Source organism: Sceloporus occidentalis, unplaced genomic scaffold (genome assembly GCF_023333645.1).
Source record: "Sceloporus occidentalis isolate IW3139 unplaced genomic scaffold, rSceOcc1.0.p SCAF_9, whole genome shotgun sequence".
NCBI lineage: Eukaryota > Metazoa > Chordata > Lepidosauria > Squamata > Phrynosomatidae > Sceloporus > Sceloporus occidentalis.
This window is the reverse complement of record NW_028316989.1, coordinates 25334579-25347604: the sequence shown is the minus strand read 5'-3', so window position 1 is coordinate 25347604 and position 13026 is coordinate 25334579. Positions and strand designations below refer to the sequence as shown.

Sequence of the window (13026 nt, the reverse complement as noted above, 5' to 3'; positions counted from 1 at the left end):
CCAGGCTGGGCAGCCATGCGAGTGAGAGGCTGTGTGAGCATGGGGGCCCCATAAGCAAACCCCCGTCCCCATCTGTTTGCTCCTCCTAGTGCTGTTGTTCAGCTGGACCTGGAAGACTCAGGCCAGCCTTTGCTGTTTAATGAAGATCCCATGTTTAATTTCCAAGACAAACAAAGCAAAGCACAACAGGGGAGGGGGCTGGGTTCTTTCCAATGAATCAGGCAGAGATTGAAAGTGAGATTGAGATGGGGAGGGGGGGCAGGAGGCAAATGGAGGGCAGCCCTTGGCAATTCTGGGCAGTTTGGCAAGGGCACCGGAGTGGCCCCTTCTCCCCCTCCCCACTCCCTCCTCATCTGGGGCACAGACATCTCCCAAAAGCAGGAGGCCTCCCTGGGGCAGGTCCCCCCTCGCCATCTATTCTGGACGTGGTTCCTAAAAGCCTTCCTTATGGGGAAGGGTCTGCAATGGGCTCAGGGTCATCCGCCGAGACATCCTCTCAAACTTTGGTGCTCCCTCGGACGGAACGTTTATTGGCCTCCTGGTTCCGACGGGGCCCTTTCTCCCGGAGACGAACCCATTCAGCTTCTGAGTCTTGATGCGGAGGAGACACATTAACCATCGGAAGGTTTCCCCGCGCATTAAGCAGAGCCATTGGTTCTACGAAAGGAAGCTAACCTCCGCTGCTGCATTATTATTATTCACAGCCAGAATTACTCCGTTCCCACTCTTTCTAACAAAGAAGCACTTGGGGGACCATTCCTTTTTTGAATCATGGCTTCCAAAAAGAGGACGAGGCTCTTCTGCACAAGGAGGGCTCCGGGGGCCAAGGAGGGTGACAGACTGAGTTCGGAGGTCAGGAGGGCAGCGAGGGGTCCGCCCCCGGGACCCACACCTATTGGGGTTTTTTTTTGGGGGGGGGTCTTCTCGCGCACTCGCCGCGCGCTCCTCCTCCCTCCCGCGCGCCCGAGATGCAAATGCAGGCAAATAGGCGGCGGGGGCGAGCAGGGCTTCAGCGCCGCAGACCGAGGGGGAGGGAGGAGGGAGGGGGCCGGGGTGCCCCCGAATCAAAGGCCGCCTCGGGTGTCTCTGAAAAGTTCCTCCTCCTCTCCAGCGCTGACTTTCCTGACTCCCCGCCGCTGCCCGATCCGTTTGATCCATCAGGGACAGGTCTGCCGGGTCTCCCTTGGCCGCCCTCCCTCCTCCTTCCTCTGCCCGGTGGGCGCCAGGGGTCCGGCCTCGGCGCTGCGCAAAGGGCAGGAAGGCTGGCATTTCATCCCAGGCTCCCGGAGGATGGCATTGCCCTGGCAACTGGGGCGCCTGGCACCGCTTGGCCAAGGGAAATGGGGAAGGTTGGGGGCACCGCCTCGAACCCCCCCAAAGTGAACTTCGGGAACTGGACGAAAGGGGGGCAGAACAAAGCGCCCAAGCCACCCTTCCTCCTTCCCCCTCGGCGTCCTTAGGGCGCTTCTGCGCTGGCTTTCATTCCCTGCCGTGCGGATTTCGGAGGCTCCTTCCGAGGAGTTCAGGGTGGCCCTTGCCCGCTCAGGGATGCCCTCCCTCGGCCACCGCTGGGCAGCCCTGGAACGGACTTCGCCAGTCCTCCTCCGGGGACCCCTGCCCTCCTCTCCACGGTTTCATGGGTGGGAGCCCCCAGTAGATAGGGAGCCCTCGGGGCCCAAGACAGCCCACCCCCGGGTCACCTCCGCTGTCCGCTGCCTTTGGGGGGGGGGGAGACCGGGCCTGCCCCCTTCGCCCTCCCGGCTCCCGCCTCCCTCCCCCGGGGCTCCGGAGGGGTTCGGGGGTCTCACCTGGTCCGGTCCAGGTGTGGAGGAGGAGGAGCAGCAGCAGGAGGCCAGAAGAGAGCAGCCGCCACATGCCATCCAGGGGGGCCGGTGCCGCGGGCGGGCCAAGGGCGCCCTGCCTGTGCCGCTGCCGCTGCCCGAGCCCCCGCCGGCCGGCCCTCGCCAGCTTCCCCGCCGACCGGCGCCCGACTGGCTCCCTCCCTCCCTCCCGCCCGCCTGCCTTCCGCCCGGCGATGCCCGCCCGCCTCTCCGCCTCCCTCTCTGCCGTCGAAGCGCCGCGTTCTTCGCCGCTGCCGCCTCCCGCTGCCCCTCCCGCCGGCCCTCCGCCCAGCGCTGCGCCCAGATGCTCCTCCGACTGCCAGCCAGGCAGCAGCCTTCCAAAGAGGGAGGGAGGGAGGGAGGGAGGGGCGGGATGGCACTTCCCCGCCCACCGGCCAAGGAGGGAGGGAGGGAGGGGGCACCAGGAGCCCCAAAGACCCCCGCCCCCTCCGCCGAAGCCTCCGGAGCTGGACAGGGGCTGATGGGAGCCAGCCGTGGCCCTCCCTTCCCTTCCCTGCCCCCTTGGCTGGGGCCGAAATGGAGAGCGTCCAGACTAAAGAAAACTTCCGAGAAGGACCAGAGACTCCCGCTGCTCCCTGGAGGAGGAGGGGACTCCGAGGGGCCCTCTGTCAGGAGCCAGGCTGGGCGGGGGCCTTGGCTAGGAGCCCAAGACGGAAGCGCTCCCCTTCACCGCGGAGGAGGGCCCCAACTTCGCCTGGGGGGGGGGTCGCCAGAGGCCAAGGGTTCTGCGGCGCTCCCTTCCCAGCAACCCCCCCGCGAGACCCCCGCGGCCAGGAAGCCACGCGAGGCGCCTCCTCGCCTCCCCCCCCAGAACCGAGGCTGCCGCCAGGGACCCAAAACCCCCCAAGGCCCCGCCGCAACCCTCCTCTCCCTCCCTTCCCAGGAGGCGGCTCCGCTCCGGTCCCGCCAGAAGAACCCTCCCCCCGGAATCAGACAGCGTGGTGGGGGAGGCGGTCGAGGAGGACGGCTGCCCCGGCACGCTCAAGCCCCCATCCGCCGCTCTCCCCGCCTGGACTCTCCCCGGACCCGGCGTCGTCCTCCGGAGGGTCCTCCTGTCCGCTGCCCCGAAGGTCGGTCCCCGACGGGCAGCGAGGCCCCCCGGAGACCCCCGGAGGCGGCGGACAGGAGAGGACCGGAGGGGTCCCGCCGCCTCACCCGCCCAGATCTTCGGACCGGTCCCGACCCTCCTGGGCACCCCCTTTGTCCCCCTCGGGTCCGCCTTAGGGGGGGCAGGGGACACTGGAGGACCCCCTCCCCTTTGTCAGCCTCCTCCTCTTCCCCTCTGCCCCGAGGAAGCCAGGAGGAAGACCAGGAGGAGGAGGAGAAGCGGGGAGCGCCCGCCAAGGGGCCCGAGCCAGCCCTACTTGCCAGGAGGGCCCTGCCGCCGCCCCCCTCGGGGCCCACAACCCAAAGCTGCCCCGTCTCTCCCCCCCCCTCCAGTTTGTAAGAGGCCCAGAGGGAGGGGGAGCCTGGAGCGGGGCTGGGGGGCACCCTGTTGTACTGCTTTGTACTGGAATCATAGCATCATGGGATAACAGAGATGGAAAAGGGCCCTGATCCAGGCCAACCCCTTCTTCTGCCATGCAGGAACTCACTGTCAACGCACCCCATCGACAGATGGCCTTCCAACCCCTGTTTAAAGAGCTCCAAAGAAGGAGGCTCCACCAAACTATAAAAGAGGGAAAAACAGGGCAGAAGGAGGCCCTGGCAGGGGAGGGGAGGGTCAACCTCCCAAAGCCTGATCTCTGATGCCTCCTTGTGCTCCCCCAGCCCCCCTCCCTTCGTGGCCATGGGTCTGCTTTGGATGTCCTTGGCTAGGAGAAAGGCCCTTCAGTTTGCAAGAAAAGCAGCTGGTGGGGGGGGGGACACTGAAAGGTTATCAGCCCCCCCCCCAAGGCCAGCTCATCCCCCACCAAGAAGTGGCCTTGCCTTGGGATTCCTGGTCAGCCTCTCCAGCACCAAAAGAAGGGAGTCAACCTTCACCACCGACTTGCCATCCAGCCTCCCCTTCCCCAAAATGGAGATGCAGGAGAAGGGGGCCTGGGGGCCCAGTCCTTCTGCCCCCAGACCTTGGCCTCAGACTGGGAGGGTGAGAGGATGGGAACCTGCTGGCAGCCTTGGTCTTGGGGGGCCTGAAGGACAGGGGCCCCTTTGGTCTTGTGGGCCTTGGAGCTTCCTGTGACACCCTGCTTCTTGCTGGGGAAATGCCTCATTTTGTTCTGGAGGTAACAGTAGAGAAAGAGGGTTTTCCGCTGCCAGAGCGGGATGTGATTGGGGCCCTTCCCTCCAACCATTGGGCAATGTTACTGTTTCCTGCTCCTGTAGACGTTTTCTAAACTTAGCCTGTGCCATCTAAAGTTCATCTCCAGGTTTGCTACGAAAGACTGCCTGTTTCTCTCTCTTTCAAACAGCAGCCTGTGCCTTCTTGGGCCCAAGGCTTGAGCCACATTGTTCTGCCTCCTTGTCCCAGAAAACCTCCTGGCAGCCTGAGAGCAGTGTGGCCCCAAGGGAGGCCAGGCCCCTGGGTCCTCCGACACACGAGCCCTGCTCTGTTGGGGGCATTCTTGGCTTGGACCCCATCCCTGCCTCTCCACCGTCAGAAGGTGCAGAAGAGATGCTTGTCCAGTTCTGCCTGTCCTGGTTCAGGAGGGGGGTGCTTTCTTGCTCCCCACTTTTCTTCTTCAGTGGCCTCCGTGAGAAAAAGGCACCCCCCCCCCCCGCCTCGCTGGGCCCAAGTGGCCTGACATTGCCAATCTCTTTATGTCACAGGAAGGATCTGGCCTGAGAAGATTACTAGGTCATCCCTGGCAACTTGAGAGAAATCCCCTGAAGGAGGGTGAGCAGGCAACTGCAGGAGGTAAGAGGGTGAGAGGCAGAAGAAGAGAAGAGAAGAAGAGGAAGAGGAAGAGGAGAGGAACTCATCCTGGCTACCTGCTGCTGGAGGGGAGCCTTGCATACGGTCTGCCTCCTGAGTCACACAGCAGCCCCAGCTTCATCCCCAAATGCCCCGGGGTCCTGGGCACCCCCAGGCGGCTTGTATGGGGCCGGTTTGGCTTTTGGACCAGGCTCTGGCTTTATGAGCCGCTTGCCTTCAGGCTCAGGACCAAGGGATGGAAAAGGAGAGAGAGAGAGAGAGAAGGGGCATATCTCCCTGCTGTTGGGCACAGAATGCCCTTGCAGGGAATGCCTGGCCCACGTGGTAGGTCCATCCTGGGTTCACAGGAAGACTAATAGGGCCAAGGCATTCAGGGACCTCCCTTCCTTAAGAGGAATGGTGAACATGTGGGGAGCCATTTTGGAGCTTTCTAGAAGTAACTTTAGTCTAAAAATAGCCTTTCCAAACCTGGTGCCTTCCTGAGGTTTTAAGATTTCAATTCCCACCAGTTCTGGACAAAATGGGGAATGGCAAGGGGCTAATGTGAACTGTAGTCGAGAATCTGATGGGTTCCAGGTTGGCGAAGGCAGATGGAAATAGTGGAGAGAAACCCTGATCCTGTCCAAACCCCCTTCTGACATGCAGGAACTCACAATCAAAGCAACCCCAATGACAGATGGCCATCCAGCCTCTGCTTAAAGACAGCTTCCAAAGAAGGAGACTGCACCAAACTCCATTGAGGGAGCAATGTTTACCCCAATCGAGCATCTTGTACAGTCAGGAAGTTCCTCCAAATGTTGAACTGGAATCTCTTCTCTTGGAGCTTGCATCCATTGTTTTGTATCCTGTTCACTGGAGCAGCAGAAAACAAGCTTGTTCCTCCTCAATATGACATCCCTTCAAGTATTTAAACAGGGTTGTAATATTGCCTCTTAACTGTCTCTTCTCCAGGCTAAACTAACATTCCCTGCTCCCTAAGTCACTCCTCATAAGGCTTCATGGTTTCCAGACCCTTCACCATTTTAGTTGCCCTTTGGACACACTCCAGCTTTTCAACATCCAACTTCTCTGCTGCAAAACCTGATCAAGGGATTTGTCTGCAAGGGACAAAGATGAGGGCGCAAGCAGGTCGTGGGATTCCTTGTCATGAAAAGGGGATGGAAGCCACTGAGTTAATGGGCCCAGGCTCTGTGGCTTGGTCCCAAGGATTGGTGGCCTCCTGCCAGTCTCCTGGACTGGCCAAATGTCAGCATCCCTGGCCCTGGTCATTGGGGCCACACATGTCTTCATGGGCTGATTAGGATGCATATGCTCTCTGCTAAAATCAGCATCAGGATGGTGTCCAAGTAAAAAGCAAAGCTACACCAAATTGATAAAAATATCCTAATGACAAAGTTGAATAAGCAAATTGGAGTAAATCAGTGCCACAGAATCCATACCACTAGCAGCAGCATCTGGGGGATAGATATTCTGGGAAAACTCCCAAGAGCCCATTTCAAAGTGGGCAAAGGTGGCGTGCGTTGGCCACCAATTAGTGGCTCCCATACTGTCATTTGAGCATTGTCCATGTTGGGCCCCATGTGGCTCTTTAGGAAGGAAGGAGTCTGTCCCCTGCAAGGAAGAGGAGGAGGAGGAGGAGGAAGAGGAGGAAATGGTGCCCATCCTTGTCCTTGGCCCGTCACAGCTGAATGGAGATGTCAACCTTGGTTGAAGTGGCAATGACAAACTTCTGGGGAGCCTCCTCTGCCTGGCACTACTCTCAGAAGCAGAATCCCAGCTGGACTGTTCGAGGTGCAAAAGGCAGCTCCCGGCCTCCGGTGCACTGGCACTTCTTCATGTCTTGCTTTGTGGTGCTGCTATGTTCCCTTTGCCCCTTCTACTAAGCAGCAGCCTCCACCGTCCTTAATAAACTCATCTTTGATTTACTGTAATTGGACACAAAGTGTTCTGTGGTTAACAGGAGGAGAACAGAGATAAGCTGGTCAATTCTGGGCTAATGACTCTCTGGAGGGCACTCTACCCCCCACCTGGCACCATTCCTCTTATGCTTGTCAAAGGTCTCTGTTGGGGCAGGCCCTGCTAGAAGTCCCCAAGTAAGGAGGGCCAGCCAGATGACCAGCAGGAAGGCTGAAGACAACGAGGAGGAAGCCCTCCATTGCTGCCACTGCCACTGCTATTGGTTTGTGGCCCAGAAAGTCTGAGGCTTAAGAGTTGCCCCCCACCCCTATGACCAACCCCAAGGAAAGCACAGTGGAGAGTGGGCTCCTTAGCCTGCTTGGGAGGATCCCCCCCCCAATCAAATAGGACTTTTTCCAAAGAATTTTCACCAGGTGTGGGTCTCCAAGGTGCCCTTGCCACTTGCCCTTGTCTTAAATGCCTCAGATCCCAGGGGAAAAGGCAGTGGTGGGTGCAGGGGCTCTGGGCACCCTGGAAGTCTGTTCAAGGAAGAAGACAAGGAGGCCGCCCCATTCTGGAAGGGCAGAGCTGTAGAAAAGAGGAACGCAGAAGGGAGAGTGGAACAAACGGGAGTCGGATGGCTGTGTGGGTGCAGAAGGAGAAGCCCCACATTTGGAGAAAGGGGGGCACACAGAGGTCAGACAGGGACTATGGGAAGATTGTTTATTTGTGTCCCACCTTCCTCCAGCATCGGACTCCAGGCAGCTGTGGGCTGGGCTCAGTCTGTGTATCAAGCTGGCAGCCAAGTGGCCCCCTCAGCATCTGTCAGAAGGGAGGGTCCCCTCTTGGCCCTGTTCCCTAAATACATTTGCCATCCCTCCCCCCCCCCCCCTTGGGCCACTTTGCAAGCCATTTTTCTTTTCTCCTTCCAAGATAATTAGGAGTCCTGACTACTCACTGCTTTCCCCAAACTCAAGATCAGTAACAAACAAAATGCAAGGTCTCCATAGAGATCGTAAGGGATTCCTACTTCTTAGGACTGTTCTCGAATCCATGACCTGTTCCTGGCCAGAAGACTTTCAGGAGGGACTTGGTCAAGAGCCTTCTGGACCTCCAAGCGTACTGGACCCTGTCTGCCCAGTGACCCATCCATCCATTGCTGCCGGTCTGAGAGGTCAGAAGGACAGAGAGGCTGATTTCCCATTCTCTGGTACAGAGCCTGGCCTTTAGGGACTTGGGGTTCCCTGTTTTTGTCAGAAGACTGGCAATTTCACAGCTCTGTCCAGGGAAAACAACCACTGTTGTCACCTCATCACTATACCTATAAGTTTTGAATTTCTGTTGTATTTACACATAGAGCCTGCTCACCCGCAGCCATAAAGGTCTGTTCCTGGTCATCAGTTCACTCCATGTACCTGAGGAAGCAGCCTAACACTCTTGAATTCTACACCACGAAAGTAGCATCCCAAAACATGGTTTATAAGAAGGGAGTTGTGTGGGAGTCGTAGTGTTTGAGGCTGTTGGGTTGAAACTAGAGAGCTGTGGGTTCAGATCATGCTACCAAGTTCTTTGGCTAGTCTCCAAGGTGCTACAAGATCTTGAGTTTATCCAAGAGCCCTGAAATTCTGCTTTCTTGTTGCTGCCACTTGCTTCAGTTCTTCATTCATTCATTCATTATGGCAAGCAGCCAGCATAGCCTCAGTTGTTCAGGCTCTCCTCTTGGATGCATCCGTCTAAGTATGGATGTCTCCCTGCCCTGGGACCTTCGGAGGGAAGACAGAGAGAGAGAGGAGCCCTGGTGGCGCAGTGGTTAAATGCCTGTACTGCAGCCATTCACTCAAAACCACAAGGTTGCGAGTTCAAGACCAGCAAAAGGGCCCAAGCTTGACTCAGGCTTGCATCCTTCCGAGGTCGCTAAAATGAGTACCCAGACTGTTGGGGGCAAACTAGCTTATTTGCTAATTAGCTTACTTGCTGTTCACCGCTATGATCTTTGGAATAGCGGTATATAAATAAAACAAATTAATTAATTAAATTAATTAATTCATGAAACTTCTCAGCAAGTTTCCTGTCTCCTGTATTTGTTTATAAATGATATCCCACGTTACTACCCAAAATGGCACTCAAGGCAGTGACTGGTAATACCATTCAAACAAGAAGAAACACAGCTTTAAGATGAAAGCAAATTAAAAACCCATCAGTGAGAAGACATGGGTTGCAATCCCAAAAGCCTCTCTGCTTGCTGGCCAAGGGCAGCAGGGGAGGAGGCCAGGCTTCCCCATTGGGGTGGGAGTGGGGCACTGAGGGTCTCCCGGGGTCCCCCTTCATCAATCACGTCTCCAGCCGAGGGACCCTTGGGCAGCCTCATATGGGAAGTCAGGTCCTTTGGATGGCCTGGGCCACAGCTCCACAAGGCTTTGTAGGTCACAGCCCTTCGAACGGTGCTTGGAAACAGACTGGTAGCCAGCAAAGCTGTTGTAACTGCATCCCAGTCACATGCTGCCAGTCACTGGCCCCAGGGGCCCTTTGGTTGCAGGAGATTCGCTAATTAAAAACACAGACAGCTGGGTTCATGGCAGGCGTGTCGGCTGCACAGCGAATTGCACGCCTGGTGTGAAGGCTGTGGATGTCGCAGGTTGTGCAACTCACCTAGTAGATGGCACCTGAGCCGAGTCAAGGGATGTGCTGCTCGTCTAGCTCAACAGCCACGATGCGCGGAAAGGTAGCCACCCGCTTGGCCCTTGGAAACAAAGGTGGGAGGGCCATCAGGAACATTTTAAGCCATCGACTTTCCCTGGGGAGGGGGTGAAAAGCCCCTCTGTCCATGGTCCGATTGCCCCTCTGTCCAGGCGGAGATTCTGCTCTGCCCCCCATGGAGTGCATGGCCTACCTCCCTCTTGGCACCTCCATGTCCCCACAGGTGGAGGGCCATGCGGCCGCCACAGCCCCATCCCTCCCAGGCTCCTTGTCTCTGAATCGATTTTCTTAAAGCCAACTTCTTTCTACAGAAGCTGTGGCTTGGTCAATGAATCACATTTAAAGAGGAGTCTAAACGAGAGCAACCTGTGTCTTTAAGGGGCTGCTTTCATAGCAATAAATGTTGTATCAGGAAGAGATTAGCCACACATTTATTTTGTTTGGACCAATTACATTTACAATCTGCTTTTCCTCCAAAGAGAACAAGGCTGTGGCATGCCTCTTCTCTCCTTGCGTTAACTGTAAAACAATCCTCTAAAGGTATCACCACCACCACCATCATCATCCTGCATTTCCCCCCAAAATAGGGACAACAAAGTGGCTTCCAAATTAAAAGGACAATACAATTAGACATACAAAAGTCAACATTAAAAATAATTAGGCTGGTACAGTATTAAAACACAGCACTCATGAAAAGAATAAAATACAATTAAAAAGATAAAAGTGCTTTAAAATGTACATATTAAAACAATTAAAACAACTAAAACAGATTAAAACAATACAAAATAAAACTGTATACAGACCCTTAAACTTCAAAACCAGCACCACACAGCCTTAGGAGCCCAACCTCAACCATTTGCAGAGGCCCTGAGGCACAAAAATGGAAAGACAGCCAGATCAGCCACAGAGAGAGAGAGTGTCCCACGGTCATCTTGAGAGTTTCATAGCCAGTTGTGAGGATCTGAACCCACAGCTCTCTAGTTTCAGCCCAACAGCCTCAAACACTACGACTCCCACACAACTCCCTTCTTATAAACCATGTTTTGGGATGCTACTTTCATGGTGTAGAATTCAAGAGTGTTAGGCTGGGTTGGAGAGTGCCTCTCTGCCTCTGTGAATAAGGTGGAAGTCTGGTCCCCAGGAACTGGGATTATTGGTGGTGGGGTGGACTAGATTGCCCTTGAGGTACCTTTGCTCATGAGGGCTCAGGTGGCTGTTCTTCATGGCTGGCGGTGCCTATTCCAGAAACACACAGACAGAGCATAATGAACAAAAGAGCACACAGTTCTGGTTCTTCCAAAGACAGAAGACCTGGACCCAGGCAGGGGCCATGGGGCAGGGGCTGTGCCTGCTTTGCCCCATGTCGCCTGGAGTGAGGGGTCAAAGGCCACCAGACGTGCCAAGGCCTTCATCTGGTCTCTGCCTGGGCTTCCTGAGCCAGGGCCCCTCTGCCCAAAGGGAGCCGGGGGGGGGGGGTTAGCCCCTTGTGGAGTGCACGCACATGCCAGCTTGGCACACTCGCAAAGGGGAATATAGCCCTGGGCACTACTGCCATTGCTGCTGCTGCCATGGCCTAGACAATGCCGCCCCCATCTGTGCCGAGGGCAAGGGGGGGGCTGCAAGGTCTTCTGCAGTGGAATAAATGATTGCTTGCAAAGCACTTTGGACGGGGGGGGGGCGAGTGCGCTGGGGTGGAGTGGGGTGGGTTGGGGGAGGCAGAAGGTGCTGGCACTCCTCCACAAAGCCTTAGTCTCCAAATCTAATCCCCCCTCCCCAGGTCTTCTCACAGAGGCAGGAGGGTGGGGCAGATGGTCTCTCCTCAGGAGGGCAAGGGATTAATTATTTTCTTCCAAGAAAAACAAAAGGCTGCATTTAATTTACGGAAGGAGGAAGAATATGATAGAAATTGACCAATTATTCTTGCATTTGCCAAAGCCTCACAGCCAATGGTATTAGTGTCCCTCCGCCCCCGCCCCATGCGCCACACACACAACCGTCTTCTGTCTTCTGCAAAACCTCCGGCAATTGAACAACGAGGCAAATAACCTGGGAGTTTGAGGGGGGGGGATCCCTGCTAAGCTTTCCAGGGGTGCTTCTTTGCAGAAGCCAGGAGGAGAAGGAGGGGGGGCTTCTCATGTGACCCATTTGTTGCTTTTCCATGGTCAGCTGCACACAGAATTGCATCTGACTTTCCCACATTTCAGGAAGCCTCACGCTGACTGCGTTTCATCCACATGAGTGGACATGGCCGCGGGCCCCGGAAGGGACACTTTGCCCGGGCAGAGCATCTTGGAGCCATTTTTGAAACCAATCTTCTGACATCCTCTGAAACACTGTAACATTCCAGTGTCCTTTCAAAATTACATTAGTGTTAAAAAACCGAGGGAAAGGAAGAGATTTAGGAAATATATTTTTAAAAAAAATAACAGTGGTAAAATGCCAACAGTTGGAAAGGCCAGAAAGGCAGCATCAATTTGAAAATGCAGTTTGAAAATGTATGCTAAAATGTTTTCCACTAAATACTGTATTGTAAATACTATACTGTCAATACAGTTAAAACAAGGTGGAAAGTGTGAACTAAAAGACTGATTTTAAATCTGGCCCAAAGGCACCATCAAGAAGGTAAGAGCGGAGGCAGGCTACAGTGCAGACCAGATATGTTCATCCCACCGTCTGGGTCCTCTTAGTCTCATCAAAGCCACCAGTTCTGCTTCTTCCCTTTCCCTTTTTGGTCATCTCCAAGCTTGTTGCCACCATAGTCTCTGCTCTGTATTTCCAGGTTTTTCTTCCCTAAATGATATTTAGTAAAATAAAAATAATATAAGGAGTGATAGAAAGGTAGGAATTTGAAAGGTACCAAAGGGAGAGAGCAGAGCAGACCCTGAGCAGAACGGTGGGCTCCTGCCTCGGTTTTCCTGGCGTGAGGGCGCAACCCATGGCTTCCTCCTCCAGCCATCCACAAACAGCCATTTTGTGACTAAGGTGGAGGGGCCCCAGGTTCTTAGCGTCTTCATAAATGACTCCAGATGACACAGTAGAAGGCATGCTTTTCAGATCTGTAGATGGCACCAAATGGGTCTGAGTGTTGGACTGTGACTGGCAGACCCTGGCTGACCACCTTGATGTCCATCTGCTCCTCCTCAGGAGGCCCTCACAGAAAGTGCAGCAGCAGGAAAGCCCACCTTGAGTGCGAGGACACAATTAGAAGCGCACTGTGGAGGCCACAGAAGAACAGGCCAAGATGCTCCGCAGGGGCCCCTGTGAAAAAGGCAAAGAGTGAGCATTAAGCCAAGCTTCATCTGTGGCAATGGCGCTCCTGTGATGCTCCTTGGTTTGTTTTTAAAAAGAGGGAATGTCTGTGTTCTGAGGGAACTGAGGGAAACTCTGAACAACTTGGGAGAACATGTCAGAAAATGGTGGCCAAGATGATCAAAGGTGTGGAAATGGGCCTTATGAGGAGTGATGGAGGGAGCCATTGGGTGTGTTTGGTTTGGAGAAGAGGAGGCTGACATAATGACACCCATCCTGTCAATATTCGAAGGTGGGATGCGCTTGTTTTCTGCCACTCCAGAGAGCAAGCCTCCTTTTGCACTATGCGCAATCCATGGGGCTGGGGGGCATGAGACATGTGGACCCTTCCAGGGATCTTGGCTGGGGCTCCTCCATGGAGAGAGGGGTGGGTCCTTTCCCAGAGCC

The 13026-nt window shown here is 55.4% G+C and overlaps 1 protein-coding gene across 3 annotated transcripts in view; it reads right to left on the bottom strand.

Moving 5' to 3' along the window:
• DSCAML1 (DS cell adhesion molecule like 1) overlaps positions 1 to 1991 on the bottom strand; it is a 94546-nt gene extending 92555 nt beyond the window's left edge. For all 3 annotated transcript variants that reach the window (XM_089537941.1, XM_089537942.1, XM_089537943.1), the window contains exon 1: positions 1809 to 1991. In XM_089537941.1, coding sequence (XP_089394067.1) covers positions 1809 to 1875 — 67 coding nt within the window. In that variant the 5' untranslated portion in view covers positions 1876 to 1991. The remainder of the gene's footprint in view (positions 1 to 1808) is intronic.
• Between the last annotated feature and the right edge of the window lie 11035 nt (positions 1992 to 13026).